Source organism: Sus scrofa, chromosome 18 (assembly GCF_000003025.6).
Source record: "Sus scrofa isolate TJ Tabasco breed Duroc chromosome 18, Sscrofa11.1, whole genome shotgun sequence".
Lineage (NCBI taxonomy): Eukaryota > Metazoa > Chordata > Mammalia > Artiodactyla > Suidae > Sus > Sus scrofa.
The window spans coordinates 1,794,685-1,812,872 of record NC_010460.4 but is presented as its reverse complement, the minus strand read 5'-3'; the positions used below and the strand labels follow the sequence as shown (position 1 = coordinate 1,812,872).

General features: G+C 42.6%; 1 protein-coding gene across 4 annotated transcripts in view; it reads right to left on the bottom strand.

Moving 5' to 3' along the window:
• The window catches only part of LMBR1 (limb development membrane protein 1), a 139,490-nt gene extending 122,079 nt beyond the window's left edge, over positions 1–17,411 (bottom strand). Inside the window, exon 1 of one of the 4 annotated variants that reach the window (XM_021079157.1) lies at positions 17,127–17,411. In XM_021079157.1, coding sequence (XP_020934816.1) covers positions 17,127–17,192 — 66 coding nt within the window. In that variant the 5' untranslated portion in view covers positions 17,193–17,411. The remainder of the gene's footprint in view (positions 1–17,126) is intronic. The other 3 variants (XM_021079160.1, XM_021079158.1, XM_021079159.1) reach the window with 3 other exon arrangements.

The window sequence follows — 18,188 nt, the reverse complement described above, 5'->3', positions numbered from 1 at the left end:
ACTCAAATTTAAAATCGTGGGTTCAAGTCCCAATCTGTGTTCCGGCTTGGTTCGGGCCGTGAGTGCTGTCAGATTCAATCTGACGCAGTTCCTAGCCTTCATCTTCTATGTGGAAGGTGTCTTATTCCTCTGGCTTTTTTTCCTCTGTTCCCTTCGTCTTTAATTTCCTGTCGTTGGACTATAATAACATGCCTAGATGTGGTTTCTGTTTGTTTGGGAATTGTCCTGCCGGGTGGGCTCTAAGCTTGCTGGATCTGTGGTTTGGTGTGCACTAATTTTTGGAAAATTCTCAGCCTTGTTGCTTCAAATATTTATCCTGTTCCCTTGTGTCTTCCTTCTCTTTCCAACATACCCAAAACATATGTTACATCTTTTGTAACTATCCTGCAGTTCTTGGCTGCTCTGTTCCTTTTTAAAGTGCTGCCTCGGAGTTCCCGTCGTGGCGCAGTGGTTAACGAATCCAACTAGGAACCATGAGGTTGCGGGTTCGGTCCCTGCCCTTGCTCAGTGGGTTAACGATCCGGCGTTGCCGTGAGCTGTGGTGTAGGTTGCAGACGCGGCTCGGATCCCGAGTTGCTGTGGCTCTGGCGTAGGCCGGTGGCTACAGCTCCGATTCGACCCCTAGCCTGGGAACCTCCATATGCCGTGGGAGCGGCCCAAAGAAATAGCAACAACAACAACAACAAAAAAAAGACAAAAGACAAAAAAATAAAAAATAAAAAAAAAATAAAGTGCTGCCTCTTTGTTTTTCAACTGGGAAGTTTCTGTCGACCCATCTCTGGCTCATTCATTCTTTCCTTGGTCATGTCTCACCTACCGATAGGCCCATCAAAGGAATTCTTCACTTCTTCTACAGCTCCATTTCTACCAGTCCTTTTGAATCTTTCTTCAAGTTTCCACTTCTTTGCTTATATGACCCATCTGTTCTTCCATGTTGTGCACTTTTTCCATGAGTACCCTTAGCATATTAATGTTACTTTAAATTCTGGCTTTATAATCCCCAGATCTCTGGCATGTCTGAGTCTGGCTCAGATGCACTCTTTTTTTTTTTTTTTTTTTTTTATGGCTAAGCAGTATCCCACTGTTTATGCATACCCCACTTCTTTATCCACTCATCTACGAGTGGTCACTTAGGATGCGTCCACATCTTGGCCATTGCAAATAGTGCTGCTATGAACACTGGGGTGCCAGTATCTTTTCAAATTTGTGATTTTCTTTTCTTCAGATATACGCCCAGGAGTGGAACTGCTGGTTCATATGATAGTTCTACTTTTAGTTTTTCCAGGAACCGCCACACTGTTTCCCACAGTGACTGCACCAATTTACAGTTCCACCACAGTGTACGAGGATTTCCTCTTCTCCACATTCTCGCCAACATTTCTGGTCTATTCGATGACAGCCGTTCTGACAGGTGTGAGGTGCTGACTCTTTGCGGTTTTGGTTTGCATTTCTCTGATGATGAGTGATACTGAGCATCTTTTCATGTGCCTGTCGGCCATCTGTGGGAAAATGTCTATTCAGATCTTCTACTCATTTTTAGTCAGGTTGGTTGTTTTTCTGATGTTGAGTTGTATGAGCTGTTTATACACTGTTTGGACATTAACTCCTTATCAATCATATCATTTGCAAATACTTTCTCCCATTCAGTAGGGTGTCTTTTCATTTTGCTGAGGGCTTCCCTTGCTGTCCAAAAGTTTTAAGTTTAGTAGGAATTCCCACTGTGGCTCAGCGGTTACTCAATGAACCTGACTAGCATCTGTGAGGATGCGGGTTTGATCCCTGGCCTTGCTCAGCGGGTTAAGGATCTGTCATTGCTGTGACCGGTGGTGTAGGTCACAGACACGGCTCAGATTCCGCGCTGCTGTGGCTGTGGTGTAGGCTGACAGCTGTAGCTCCGATTTGACCCCTAACTTGGGAACCTCCATATGCACAGGTGCAGCCCTAAAAAGCAAAAAGAAAAAAAGGAATTGAGGTAAAAGAACTTCAGTATGAGGTTTGAAGTTTTATGTTTATCTGGTTGAGAGTTAGGCAGTGTTTCACTCTTTGATGTAGCATAGGTGTCAGATGCTAGAATTTCAGAGGCTAGAATTTCCTATTTCCTAAAAATTGTTTTCATCTCCTTTGTTGCCTTGGGTTTTCTCCAGAGATCCCTTTTATTTTTTTATTTTTTAAGGCTGCACCTGTGGGGTACAGAAGTTCCTGGGCTAGAGCTGCAGCTAGAGCTAGGCCACAGCCACACCAGATCCCAGCTGCATTTGCAACCTACACCACAGCTTGCAGTAATGCTGGATCCTTAACCCACTGAGCAAGGCCAGGGTCAAAGCCTCATGGAGACTAGTCGGATTCTTAAGCTGCTGAGCCACAACAGGAACTCCTGGAGACTCCTTCTTAAATAGAACCTGAGCTTTGCAGCTCTTTTAGTTGCAACCCCCTGTTATTACACAGAAGCCTGACTGATGTGGTGGTAAGGAATGGCTTTGGTAAAAACAGTTTCCCTTGAGGACAGGCCTTCGTCAGGGTAAACAATGCTCTGAGTGTATTTCAAAATGCTTAATTCCTCCCCTCAGTCCTTGCCGAAAGCAAAGGGGATTTTTTTTTTTTTTTTAATAATTTTGTTTTTAACCGTAAGAACCTGGTAGAGCTCCTGGAAGTAAAACTCGTGAAAGTGTGGGGGCGGGGCACCCTCTAAGACTGGACCTCCAGAGTTTCTAACTCTCTTTGCTAGTCCACACTAAGCCTCCAACAATTAACTGACTGCAGTTTAAGTGTTCTCACCAGTACTGGCACAGCAGTAGGCTTCTGCTATGTAGGCTTTTGTTCTGGCTAAGCTGTGATTCTAAATATCTGCCTTTCTCTCTAGTTTGCAAGGGCAATTTGCCCTTCTGTTCTCAATTCTCCAAGGATCTAAGAAGAATTACGGATTTTCCATTTGTTCGGTGCTGTTGTGAGAATGGGAGTGGTGACTTCCAAGCCCTTTTCATGTTGGACTGGAAACCAGCAGTCACTGTGTTTTATCTTTCATTGTCTTATCTTTCTTTTCAATCATTCATTTTTTTCATTTTTTAAAGTTTTCTTGAGATATAGTTGATTTACAATGTTGTGACAGTTTCTGCTGTACAACAAAGTGATTCAGTTACATATATTTAGGACTTTGATTTACTTGGGAATTGCTCTTTGCATCTACGATATGACATAATTTTAAGTTACATTCCCACAATTTACTATTGTGAGTTACAGCAGCTCACAACAGTAAGTGAACATTATTTGCAAAAGGCTATTCAAACTGTGTTGTGTGTGTGATGACTTCCATGTTCACCTAATGTATCTTTAGGGCAGTCAGTCTAAACTGTTTCTCAGTCTTCACACTGTTTACATTTTATGCCAGGTAACTCCTTGCTATTGGGGAGTTGTGCTGTGTGCACTTTAAGATTTTAGCAGCACTTCTGTCCTCTGCCTACTGGATGCCAATACAAGATCCCCTAGTTGTGACATTGCTAAATGTGTCCTGGGGGGGACACTGTCACCTCAATTCATTAGTCTAGGAAATGTATGCTAGACATGGAAAGAGGCAATAATGCAGCAATTCTATTACTTGGTGCTAATTTTCTCAAACAATGTAAATTTTCAAGTGAAGCCATGGTAGATAAATTTCTATGGGATGACTTGAAAGTTACGTGTCAGAGATACTCGCGCATGCAATGTATAGAAGACCCTAAGAAAGGAAAGGCTTACATTCAACTCTCTTCCATAGGTAATCTCCTGTTTTCCTAAAACTTTTATAATGCTGGGTAATACTTTTTGACTTACCAACGACAATTGTATGTGCTGACTTCTCAGTACACAAGTTGAGGATTCAGCTACTCGCTCTCTGACACTGAGGCTTTACACCTCTATAATTAGTATTTCCACTGCTACCTCTCACTTCCTCTCGGGTGTCTGTTATGACATTCTTCTTCATCGTTCTCTTAGATAATATTCTAAGGAGCTATCTCTTTATTTCTTGTTTTATCAATTTACTCTCAGGGGTATAAGTGACAGGTGTTTCCCCATCCTAAATTCCCAAATGAGAGCTATTATTATTATTGTTACTACTACTGCTATTATTATCAGCAACAATAACATTATCTAATGATAGTTCCTCTTTAGTTTCACAAGGTAATGTTACAATGGAAATCTTAATGCATGTAGCCTTTTCTCCTTGGCATTACTGTATATAAATTCCTAGGCGTAAGATTATTTAGTCAGTGTATAAATATGCCATCGTGTTGCTTTCCGACAGGGTTATAAGGTTGCACGTTGCCATTCATATTGAAAACAGTACTCTTCTTTTTCCCAATTATAAAAATAAAAGTGCTGATTGTTAAAAAGTGAAGTGATTCAAAGAAGTATTAGGGAGAAGAGGGTAAAAATAACCTGAAATACAACTATTTTGAAATCAGCACCCTTCTTTGATACCTCTATGTATATCTACACAACTTAAATAATTTTATCTTTGATTATACATTTACTGTTCTATGTGGAAATATCTTCAGCTTTGTCTTTCCCTGTTATTTCTGGCTTATAGTCATACCTTCTTTACACAAAGCCCTTCTCCCAACTTACCATCCCCTCAGGTAACCAGCAGGAAGAGCAGTCCAGTGTATAGCTTTCCATTCTCCCCCCTTCCCGCCCCCTACCCACCCCCCTGCCACAGTGTGCAGCAGCTTGATGTGGGATATCACTTCCCAGATCAGGGGCTGAACCCAGACCGCCGTGGTAAAAGTGCAAAATCCTCACCACTGGACCATCAGGGAATTCCCTAGCTTTCCATTCTTGTTATTGGCTCCAAAATATTCCACAGTGTGTATTAGTATAATCAGCTAGAAAAGCCTAGGTCTTCTAAAATTTTTTTTTTTTCCATTTAAGGTTCTAATCCTTCTGGATCTTATTCTCATATATATAATCCTGGGGTTCAATTTTATATTTATTCCTGAATGCTGGTGAGGCCAACACAATTTATTAAATAAATCATCTTTTCCCACTGAAAATAACTGTTGTGATATATTAAATTCTCAAGTATAGCAAGACATAGTTCTGAGTCTCAGTTACGTTTCTTTGTTCTCCTGGTAAATTTGTATAACAATGACATGATTTTTCAGAGAGTATTTGCTCTGGTAAGGCATCTCTCTCTCCAAGAGTTTCATTTTTTTCTAATTTCCTAGGCTAGTCTCATGCTTCTTATTTATTTATTTTGGGGGAGGCAAAAATTCATTTAATCTTCTACATGGACCTTAGGATTACTTCTCTTCAATTCCAAATAAAACTCTTGATTCTAACTGCAACTGCCTGAAGTGAATATATTAATTTTGGAAGAGTTAACATTTGCATGATACTTTTTCTTTCTTCCCAGGACCACGGAATTTTTCATTTGTTAGATGTTTCACATCCCTCAGTAAGATTTTTATGATTTTATGCACAGAGTCCTTATTCTTTGCTAATTAACTTAGTTCCATTTATAATTTTTGTTGCTAATGTGAATGAAATATTTTTCTTATTTTGACTGTGGATGCTTATTGCTAATATCTTGGCTCATGTATACTTACATTGTTTCTAGTCAGTTTACCAAATTTACTCATAATTTCAGAATCTCATGGTTTTCCTAGTAATACAATCACATTAATAGTTTTCTTCTTGTCCAATAATTACAACCAGTATTAATTTTCTGATCCCTAGAACCTTGAAAATAATGATGAGGATATCAGGGCATTCCCATCTTTCCCTCATAAAATAGAACAGCTTAGATTTTCCACATTTAGTACAATGCTTTCTGTTGGTTTTTGATAAATGTTTAAGTAAATGTCATTATTTTCTATCTTGGCATATTTGTTAGAAATACTTGCTTAACATTATTAACTTTATTGGAATAATCAATTTTCCTTTTAAGTTGTTAAAGTGATAAATTATGCCAGTATGTTTCATGGTATTAAGCCATCCTGATATTGACCTATTCCTGGAATAAACCCATCTTGTTTACTGTGTATTAATCCTTTGATACATTGCTGTACTGTATTGAAATTTTTATTGGAATTTATAAATGAGATTATTTTAAATTTCCTTTTCTATTCAGATTTTATTCAGGTTATAGTAACTTCATAAAATCAAATTAGGAACTCTTCTCCTTTTCATGTGGGCTAGTTTTAACAATATGAGAGTTATCTGTTTATTAAAGGTGTAGAATTCAGCTCTGAATTCTCCCTTATAGCAAATAATTGATTCAAGTTTTCAGAATTTTCCTTAAAGAAAATAAATACACATATTTATGATATAAATACACAAGTAACCAAAAAAAAATTTAATAGATAAAATGGACTTCAACAAAATTAAAAATTTAAGACTTTTGTGTTGGAGTTTCCCTTGTTAAGAATCCGACATAGTATCCGTGAGGATGCAGATTCAACCCCTGGCCTCACTCAGTGGGTTAAGGATCCAGCATTGCTGTAAACTGCAGGGCAGGCCACAGATAACGGCTCAGATCCAATGTTGCCGTGGTTGTGGTGCAGGCCTGCACCTGCAGCTCTGATTCAATCCCTAGCCCGGGAACTTCCACATGCTGAAGGTGCAGCTGTAAAAAGAGAAAAAAAACCTTTTGCACCATAATCAAGAATGTGGGAGTTCCCATCGTGGCGCAGTGGTTAACAAATCCGACTAGGAACCATGAGGTTGCGGGTTCGGTCCCTGCCCTTGCTCAGTGGGTTAATGATCCGGCGTTGCCGTGAGCTGTGGTGTAGGTTGCAGACGCGGCTCGGATCCTGCGTTGCTGTGGCTCTGGCATAGGCCGGTGGCTACAGCTCCGATTCAACCCCTACCCTGGGAACCTCCATGTGCCGCGGGAGCGACCCAAGAAATAGCAGCAGCAGCAACAACAACAACAAGAATGTGAAAAGGAACAACAACAACAACAACAACAACAACAACAAGAATGTGAAAAGTACCCTTGCAGCACAGCAGAGTAAGGATCCAGCGTTGTCACTGCTATGGCCCAGGTTGCTTCTATGGCATGAGCTTGATCCCCAGCCCAGGAACTTTTGCATGCCTTGAGTGCATGGCCTCTGTGTGACCAAAAAAAAAAAAAAAAATGCAAAACACACACACACACACACAAAAAGAAAACAAACAAAAAAAAAAGAATATGTATAGATACATTCCTCCAAGAAAATACACAAACGGCCAGGAAGCATACCCAGAGATGTTCAACATCGTTAGTCATCAGGGAAATTAAAATCAAAAGCAAAACAAGAACACAATACTCACCAGAATGGTTATAATTAAAAATCAAACAAAAAGACTGTTAATGAGAAGTGTTAGAGAGTCTATGGATAAACTGAAACACTCATGTTGGTGGTAGAAATGTGAAATGGTGCCATTGGTGTTTTCCAAATGATTTTGGAAAACAGTTTGTCAGTGCCTTAAAATATTAAACATGAGAGTTATCACCACATGACCTAGCAATTCCACCCAAAATAAAAACATGTGTCTACACAAAAATTTGTACACAGGGAGTTCATGCCATGGCTCAGCAGTAACAAACCCGACCAGGATCCATGAGGATTTGGCTTCGATCCCTGGCCTTGCTCAGTGGGTTAAGATCCGGCGTTAGCCATGACCTGTGGTGTAGGTCACAGACGTGGCTCAGATCTGGTGTTGCTGTGGCTGTAGCGTAGGCCGGCGGCCACAGCTCCAAGTCGACCCTTAGCCTGGGAACTTCCACATGCCGTGGGTTCAGCCCTATGAAGAAAAAAAAATTGTTCACAAATGCTCACAGCAACATTTTTCCTGAGAACCAAAAAGTGGAAACAACTTGAGCCTCCATCAACTGAAGAATGAGTAAACAAAACATGGTACATTCATACACTGGAATATTTTTTGGCCAAGAAAAAGAATGAAGTATTGATGCATGTCACGCCATGGATGAATCCTGAAAACATCATGCTAATTGAAAGAAGCTAGATACCAAAAAAATATATATTGTATGATTTAATTAATATGAAATATCCAGAATAGGCCAATCTACACAGACAGAAGGTAGATTAGTGTTTGCTTTGGACTAGGAGGAGGCGAATTTGGGGGTAAATTGGGGATGAACCGCTAACAGGTATAAAATTTCTTTGTGTGTGTGTCTTTATTTTTAATGGGTTTTTTAATATTTATAATTGTACAACGATAATCACAACACGATTAATATTTTTTAAGATAATGAAAATGTTCTAAAATTAGATTGTGGCAGAAACAAATCTGACTAGTATCCATGAGGATGTAGGTTCGATCCCTGGCCTTGCTCAGTGGGTTAAAGATCCGGCATTGCCGTGAGTTGTCGTGTATGTTGCAGACGTGGCTCAGATCTGGCGTGGCTGCTGGCTGTGGCGCAGGCCAGTGGCTACAGCTCTGATCTGACCCCTAGCCTGGGAACCTCCATATGCCACGGGGTGTGGCCCTAAAAAGGCAAAAAAATAAGTAAAATTAGATTGTGGTGATGTTGCTAGTATACTAAAAATCACTGAGTTTTATGAATAGTATATGATATGTGAATTATATCTCAAAATAAAACTTTAAAAAATAGTTGAGTTGGTTTTGTGCAGTTATTTCCCTTGTTCCAGTGAGAATAAATTACACAGACATTTATGAACTACTAAATGTGCATTGTACAATTTCAGGCATATCACCTATGAGTTTAATGCTCTTACATTTAGATTTAAAGCTTGCATGGTGGGAGTTCCTGTTGTGGCTCAGCAGGTTCAGAACCAAAGTGTCTGTGAGGATGCTGATTTGATCCCTGCCCTTGTTCAGTGGGTTAAGGATCCTGCATTGCCACAAGCTGTGATCTAAGTCACAGATACAGCTCAGATTTGGCATGGCTGTGGCTGTGGCATAGGCCTGCAGCTCCAATGTGACCCCTAGCCTGGGAACTTCCATATGCCACAGGAGTGGCCATAAAAAAAAAAAAAAAAAAAAAAAAAAACACTTGCACTGCACAATACCATGATGAATAATAAAATTCATGCTAATAAAATTTACATTTTCTACTTAGAACAAGACTGAATGGCAAGTGAAAAACACTACAACAGGTTGGGAGAAAAACCACAGAATAAAGGATATTTTTACATAAAATATATACTATAATTTAGTATCTTTAATGGAATTTTTCCTGATTTTGAACAAAGAACCCATATTGCCATTTTGCACTGGGCCCCCAAAATTATGTAGCCAGCCCTGGAACAAATCTGAAAACCAAAGCCTGGAGCCTCCTGGGAGCGCGTATGAGTGTGAAGGAAGCCAGTTTGCATCACCTTGCTCTTTTAACATCGGGACATCCCTCAGGTTCACAAAGCTACAGCACGTGCTCTTGGTAACTAGCAGAGCTCTGAAAGTAGTTCAAACATCACCTATTCTTAAATGAGCTCAATCAAAGTTCACGGAAACAACATTTCCCATAGGATAATGTGTCGAGCACTCTGCCAAGCCACATTTAATTCTCACACCTCTGGAGTATTATAATTCCCATTTTATAGACAAGAAAAGTAAAGTTCCAACAGTTTAGGCAATTTTCCCAATACCACACAGCTAGTAAGCGGCAAAGGTATAACTGGCACCTACTCAGCCCCAACCCAAAGCCAACAACCAAATCGACCTCCCTGTTCAGCTTTCAGTACTGCTATGCAGGAGGGAGAAATTCAGGCTCTCAATGGAGCATAACGGCTAAAACTGGGAGTTCTGAAAGTATTAGAAGAGGGATGACAACAGTTATAGGCCTCAATAATACATATGATATTAAAACATACAACATCAAAAAAATAAAATGGGAGTTCCCATTGTAGTCCAGGGGAAACGAATCCACTAGTATCCATGTGGATGCGGTTTTGATCCCTGGCCTCACTCAGTGGGTCAGGGATCCGGCATTGCTGTGAACTGTGGTGTAGGCCTGCAGCTATAGCTCCGATTCAACCCCTGGCCTGGGAACTTCCATATGCTGCAGGTGCCACCCTAAAAAAAGCAAAAAAATAAAATAAAACATACAACATCAAGTAACTCATATATCAATCCCATAAAATCATGATCTCATGAATTACCATACTGGTAAAACAAACACTGTTTGCTGACTGAGATGCCTGGCTTTTCATCAATTTCCATATTTGGTTATGATGGTTTATGAAAGATACATACAGAGTAAATTTGAGAAGTCCTAAAATAATGATAGGTGAATTACTTCTTAAGGTCAAAAACTACTTTAATGGAATATGGACTGTTCTTTTTTTTTTTTTTTTTTTTTTTTTTTTTGTCTTTTGTCTTTTTGTTGTTGTTGTTGCTATTTCTTGGGCCGCTCCCGCGGCATATGGAGGTTCCCAGGCTAGGGGTCCAATCGGAGCTGTAGCCACCGGCCTACGCCAGAGCCACAGCAACGCGGGATCCGAGCCGCGTCTGCAACCTACATCACAGCTCACGGCAACGCCGGATCGTTAACCCACTGAGCAAGGCCAGGGATCGAACCCGCGACCTCATGGTTCCTAGTCGGATTCGTTAACCACTGCGCCACGACGGGAACTCCCTGGACTGTTCTTGAATCCCAAACCCTCCAAGAAGATACACATGTCAAAAACCATTACTAATTATATATCAGAATAGCTTTCAAAATTTCTACCTAGAGAGTCTATGGCCTACACAACTGAAGCACTATGAGTCTTATCATGAATCCCGCCACAAAAGGAGGCACAGAGAAAATAAATGTATTGTATTCCCGCTCCGATTTCAAGTTTCCTTCATGCGCTCTTCAGTTTAAGCAAATTTAGTTTTACAAAGTTTTTTAAGAGCCAAGAAATTTTGGCACCCCCAGACCTCAGTCACTCCTGGTGGAGATGGGCCAGGTGAAGCAGGTAAAGCAGGAGAGCAGAGAGGAATGGTTTTTACAATGACACCTTGCCAAGGCAGAGCTGAGCCTTGGAAGGCACCCTACCACAGCCTGTGAGGGTAGGAGGAAGACAGGTACATACAAGATAATAGGTGTACGTACAAGAAAACAAGATAACATGGAGTCATCAAGGGCAGAGCTAGGGCTCTATACCCAGTGACTGGGAAAGGTCACCCAAAGCTTCCCCAACCTCCAGCACGCAAGCTCCTCGGTGCCACTGCAATGATAGTGAAGGGCTGGGTCTCAGGAGCCAAACACTCCAAGTCAAAAATCAGAAAGACACTAAACATCGGGATGGAGGAACAGACATAAAGAAATACTTGTCGGAATACATATTATTTAAAACAATCCAAAAATGCATTTATAAGGATTCCACTGCATTCCAGGAACAGGAATCCTGAAAAGATTCTAGCACACGAAGGATGATTGCTATACCTGTAAAAGGAGAACTGTTTGTCATTTGGTGTCCTTTCTGAACTGTGTTAAACGTTAAAACATTTATAAGGGTTTTCGAAGACAAATTCTGAACTTTATTCCATCACTGCTGTCTTTTCCAATAATGCCTTAAGTTCTCCCAATTATCCAACCGCAAGGTTTTCAAGAAACGGACATTTACACTACATTTAGATACGCTCTTCGAAGTGCTAACATCATCGTGAGTGAACACCTACAAACATCTACTACAGCCACTGCGGAAAAGAAAAGGATATGGCTCCCAGAGGGAGTGCCCATTGTGGCTCAATGGGTTAAGAACCCGACATAGTGTCCATGAGGATGTGGGTCCGATCCCTGGCCTGGCTCAGCGGGTTAAGGATTGGACATGGCTGCAATGTGAGGCATAGGTCACCAATGCAGCTCTGATCTGGTGTTGCTATGGCTGTGGCACAGGCCTGCAGATGCAGCTCTGATGAGACCTTTAGCCCAGAAGCTTTATGCCACAGGTATGGCCATAAAAATAAAATTTAAAAAATACATATATGGCTCTCAGAGACTCTATCCTACTGTATAATTTTGGCTTGGACACAAAAGGAAGACTAAGACCAAAAATCATGCTGAAAGGATAAGACAGTGTTTGGATGCAGTCCGCAGCTAGGATAAGGAAGAATTTAGATTGTGCAGGCAGAGCCCAAAGCTCCCCACCCACTAGCTTCACAGGTTCTCCTTGATGAAAAGCCTTAGAATAAGCCAGCCCTCCATTTAATGTAACTGACCTGGTTGGATCCTCCTGAACCCTGTCGCGGTGGAAGTTTAAACCTTATAGGACCATAAATAGAGTACAGGCTGTGGAATGAGCCTGCCTGGATTCAAACTTTGGTTCAATCACAAATTGTGCCAGGTGCTGTGAAACCTGCTCCACAGCATTATTGTGAAACTCAAATAAGGAAACCGAGTAAGCTCAACAAGTGTTATTTACTATTAATTTAGTGAAGGAATTATGGAGATTTTTAGGACAGTACTATATTAATCTGAGATGACTTTAAAGTAATAACTGTAGCGGTGAAATTGGCATCAATGTAAGAAAGCCATTTAGAGGATGTCATCTAAATAAATGCATCCAAAGAACAGAGGTACTGAAAGGATCTGTGCCAACTATGGAGCCCAAAGAATAGGGACCTATAAACTACGTTCAATGTTTCCGTTCTCCCGATGGGTATTAATAAGCTACAATCAATGCTTTAGAATTCTGGGTGATGGCTCATGGGTGCATATTATTTAAAAACAGGTTGGAGGGTTCCCTGGTGGCTCAGCGGGTTAAGGATCCAGTGTTGTCACTGCCGTGGCTCAGGTCCAATCCCTGGCCCCAGGAGTTCTGCATGCTGCAGACACAGCCAAAAAATAAAAATAAATGAAAATAAAAACAGGTTGGAGTTCTCTGGTGGCCTAGCAGTTAAGGATTCAGCATTGTCACTTCGGGTTCCATCTGTGGACTGAAGACTTCCACATGCTACAGGCATGGCCAAAAAAAAAATAATAAAATTTAAAAATAAAAATAGGTTAATCAAAAATAGGTCACAGACAAACCAATGAAAAGTTTGTGTAAGAACCAAGTTTGTGTAAGAATTAATCCAATTCTGTGCACCTGAAGTCCAAAAGGAAATGGGGGGGAAAAAAGCAAAAGTAAGAAAGGAAATGGATCATTAACACCCAATAGTAATAGCTAAATATTATCATTATAGTAACTGACAAGAGAACGCTAAGATATTCACAATATTAAAGACAAAATAAGATTATAACATGAGCGTTTAAAAGTTAAATCACATATACAAAAATTAATTCAAAATGGATCAAAGACCTCATAAATTTAAGTTAAAACTACACAACTCTTAGAAGAAAATAAGGGAAAATCTTCATGACATTGGATTTGGCAATTTTTTTTTTTTTTGATAGAACACCAAAAACACAGGCAAAGATGACCAAAAAAAAAAAAAAAAGAAGAAGAAGTAGAAGAACTTGGGCTTCATCAAAATTTAAAACCTCAGTGCATCAAAGAACACTACAGAGTAAAGAGGTAACCCACAGAATGAAAGAAAATATTTTCAAGTCACAAAAGGATTAACATCCTGAATATATAAAGAACTCCTAAAATGCAACACCAAAACAACCCAATTCAAAAGTGGGTAAAGGATGTAGATATTTTTTCAAAGAAAATGTACAAATGTCCACATGAAACAATGCTCGACATCACTAATCATCAAAGGGGAACACAAATCAAAACCATAATAAGATACCACTGCACACCCATTAAGATAACTATTATTTTCATAAAACAGAAAACAACATGTGTTGGCAAGGATATGGAGAAATTGAAACCCTGGCATTTACTGTTGGGAATGGAAAATGGCCCAGCCACTGTGGAAATCAGTGTGGCAGCTCCTCAAAAAATTAAACATAAGCCTGCCACATGATCTGGCAATTCCAATTCTGGGTATTTATCAAAAAGAATTGAAAACAAGGTCTGGAGCAGATATTCCCACACCCACATTCTCAGCAGCATTATTCACGGTAGCCAGGAAACAACCCAAATGGCCACTGATGGATGAATGGATAAGCAAAACATGGTATAGGCAAACAATGGGATATTATCCAGCCTGAAAAAGGAAGGAAATTCTGACACAGGCTTCAACACGGATGGAACTTGAAAACATTATGCTAAGTGAAATAAACCAGACACAAAAGGACAAGTATTGCATGACTCCACTTACATGAGATACCTGGAATAGTAAAATTCAGAGACAGAAAGTAGAATGGTGGTTACCAGGCGCTGGAAGGAGAGAGGAACGGGGAGTTACTGATCAAAGGGGACAGTTTCAGTTTGAAATGACAAAAAAGCACTGGAGGTGGATAGCGGTGATGGCTGCACAACCACACAAATGTCCTTAATGCCACTGAACTGCACACTCAAAAATGGTAAATTATACGTTTTCTTTTTTTAGCAAAACCAAAAAGAGTTGAATAATTAAAAGAATTAGCAACAAATCCTAGAGAAAAATCAAGTATTTATACTCACTCTAAATATGAAAAATTTGGACTTCCCGAGTGGCTCACAACATAGCTACTCGGCATTGTTTCCACAGTGGCTGTGGCTCAGCCCCTAGCTCGGGAACTTCCATATGCTGCAGGTGCAGCCACTTGTTTAAATAAATAAATAAATAAATAAATAAATAAATGTGAATGATTTGAGGAAGGAATGCCAATAAGTGTGGTCACTGTTGGCACTGGTTCTGCAGAGGGTGGAGTATACCCACCACCCAAGTGTGTTGGTCTAGGAGAAGTGGGCATGAGGAGGGGGAGACCTAAGGCATCTAAAATCAGTGCTAAAACTGAGGTGCTTCTAGCGTAGTAGTCAAAAATAATAAAGCTCCTGGCTACTGTAACATCGATCCAAATGATAGAACATCTGATTAACTTAAAGCCAAAAACAAACAGACAAGTGGAACAGCACAGAGGCATCCACAGAATGAAAAAAGTTCATAGATATTTATATGTATACATAGAACCATAGATATATGACCAGAGTGTCAAGTCCGGAAAGCATAAAGAACTACTGCAAGTCAATACTAAAAAGATGAACAGGTTTATAAATGGGAAAAAGACTTGAAGACTCTTCACACAAGGTTTCCAAATGACCAATAAACATATATGACAAATATATATGTTCAAATTCATTATCATCAGGGAAATGTAAATAACATCTTCTGTGGATTAAACACCATGACACACTTACTATAATGGCTAAAATTAAAAATTAAAAAAAAAAACCAGAAAACACTAAGTATGGTACAGCTGGGAAGCAAATCACACCTTTCCTACAGAGCTGGTGGAAGTGTAAATTGGTACCACATACTGTGGCAAACTGTTTAAAAGTATCTACAGAAGTGCTCTCTGTGGCACAGTGGGTTAAGAATCTGATGGCAGCAGCTCGAGTTGCTGCAGAGGCAAGGGTTTGGTCCCTGGCCAGGGAACTTCCATATGCCACAGGTGGGACCACTGGAAAAATAATTATAATAAAGTTGAGGTCAGTGATACTTTAAAATAAATAAATAAAAGTATCTACAAAGATGAACAAACAACCTATAACCTAGAGCTCCCATCTCTAGGTACAGACCTAACAGAAATGTATACACAAGTTCACCAAAACACATGTACAAAAATATAGGCCAAACCTGAAAACTACTGAAGTGAACATCAACCGTAAAATAAAAACAAACTGTGCTAGTCATACAGCTACATCACTGAGAATGAACTATAACCATAGACAACATAGAGGAATTTCACCAACATTGCTAAGTGAAAGAAATCAGACCTAAACGAGCGCGCTCCTGTAAGGTTCCATTTATATAAAAGTTCAAAGATAAGCTCATCTATTTTTTTTTTTTCTTTTTTTAGGGCTGCACCTGCAGCATATGGAAGTTCCCAGGCTAGGGGTCAAATCCGAGCTGTAGCTGCCGGCCTACACCACAGCCACAGCCGTTCGGGATATGAGCTGCATCTGAGACCTACACCACAGCTCACGGCAACACAGGATCCTTAACCCACTGGGTGAGACCAGGGATCCAACCTGCATCCTCATGGTTACTATTCAAATTTGTTTCCACTGAGCCACAACGGGAACTCCAAGCTCAACTATTAAAGCCAGGACAGTGGTTACTCTTGATGGAGTGGAGAGCAACTGGACCAGGAAAAGGGACGGGATGCTAGTGACACTCTGTTTCTCAGTGTTCAGGATTACACAGGGGTGTTTGGTTTGAAATGCTTCAAGCTGAAGATGTATGATTACGTACTTCTTTATTTTAGCTCCAAATAAAAAATTAAACTAAATCTGCTGTATCAAATGCTACCAGTTCAGACTCTGTATCTCTTGACTCCAAGGTATGACTTGGCAAAGTGACTCTCAATTTTCAAGATCAATAACTACACAAACCAGGAAATTCCCAACCAGAAGTTTTTCACCAAAAACCAAGAGAGTGACTGGATTTGACAGAAATTGGAAGAGGGGAGAGGTAAATACAAATACATACAGTTTATGTTTTTCATTGTTACGAAAACACAAATAAGCACAGCCATAATGTGTCCCGGTGCATCACGAAAAGGTAAAAACGTCAAAGCAGATTTCCAAAGCCAAGCCCTGCTTCCTGACCCCTGCCAGCAACGCAGGAGAGAGGGGACCGAGGAAGGATGACTTCCTCAAGCAGCTGCTTCCAGCACAAAGGACGGTCGCTCAGCCCGCAGTCCCATCAGCCGCCAGCCTCCACGCCGAGACGGAAGGTTTGGGTTCGGCACCAGCAGGGAGGAGGGCGACGGGCGAGGGCGGGACGGAGTGTGCAAACCCGGGCGAGCCACCCAGCCGCCCTGCGGATGCCGCCCTCACCGCGCCAGCGAGGGGCCCGCCCGCACACCTGCCCACGGAGCCGGCCGCGCGCGCGCCAGGCCACGGAGCGTGGGCGCGGGCCCCGGGTCGTCCACCGCCGGGAGGGCGGACGCCGCCACCTCGCCCGGAAGAACACCGGATGAGGGGGCGCAGGTGGCCCCGAAGCGCTCCCGGCGGGGGGCGGGGGGGAGACAGGTGAGTGGATGGAGGGCAGGTGGGCGCGGGGCGGGGGCGGAGCCGGGGGCGGGGAGGTGGCCCTGGGGAGGCCGCCGCCGGGGGACGGGGAGGGACGCAGGGGGCCGCGCGGGGGGCGCTCACCGTGGACTCCCGCACTTGGCTGTGGAAGTGCTGCTCCCGCGCCGACACCTCGTCCTGCCCTTCCATCCTCCTTCATGCCCGCCGCCGCGTCGCCCGCGTCCGCGCGCTCCGCCGCACCATCGCCCGCCGGCCCGAGGGGCTGGACGGCCGCGCCGGAGCGGGCGGACCGACGGCCGCTTCGGGGACCGCGACCACGACCCCAGCCGCTACCTCAGCCGCCGCCTCAGGAGAAGCCGCTCGGACTGCTGAGGGCGGGCACCGCGCGGACCGGGGCGGGGCCGGGGCGGGGCTTGACGTCAGAAGAAGGCGCCGCGCGTCAGAGGAGCGCGCCGCCGCGCCTGAGGGGCCCAAGGGCCTGAGGCCGAGGGGCGGGGTGTGGGCGTGGCTACGGGCCATTGGTCACGCCCCCAGGGAGGCGGGCTTGCGCCGGAGGGATTGCTGTCGGGAGGCCCAGAGAAGGGCTAGGTGTTAGGGCCGGGTTGCAGCGCCCCTTGACTCTACTGCGAGGGTGAAATAACGGAGGTTGGCGCGCCAGCGCACGGGTTCAATAGGAGTTATCCTTTACCGCAGCTGCAGTCGGCCCTCGCCCAGCGCCAGCCCCGCTGCAGAGCACTTGGCGGAGTCCGGCAGGAGGTCTCCCACGGAAACGTTCCCTCTGCCAAAGTGAAGGTCGGAAACCAGAGGTTCAGGACGCGCTTTGGGCGGAAACCGCGGAAACCTGGCTTCTCTGGGTCCGATAAGGGCCTTGAGCTGCCAAGGTCTTGGGCTTGCCCACCTGGAAAACGCAGATAGCTCGGAATGTGAGGTCCTTGCCAAATCCAGGGCGATCGGGGCGACCCTGCTGAGACCCTACACCGAAGGTTCACTTGGGGGGCCACCAAACGGTGATTCATCCCCATTCTGCATTAAGTATCTTTTATTGTTTGGGTTTTTTGCGATAAAAATGAACTTGAAGGCGTATTTATCATATTACCTTCGGATTTTTTTTTAAGCAATAAGTCACTTAGGAGTTCCCTGGTGGCCTGGGGTTAAGGATCCTGCATTGTCACTGCTGTGGAGCAG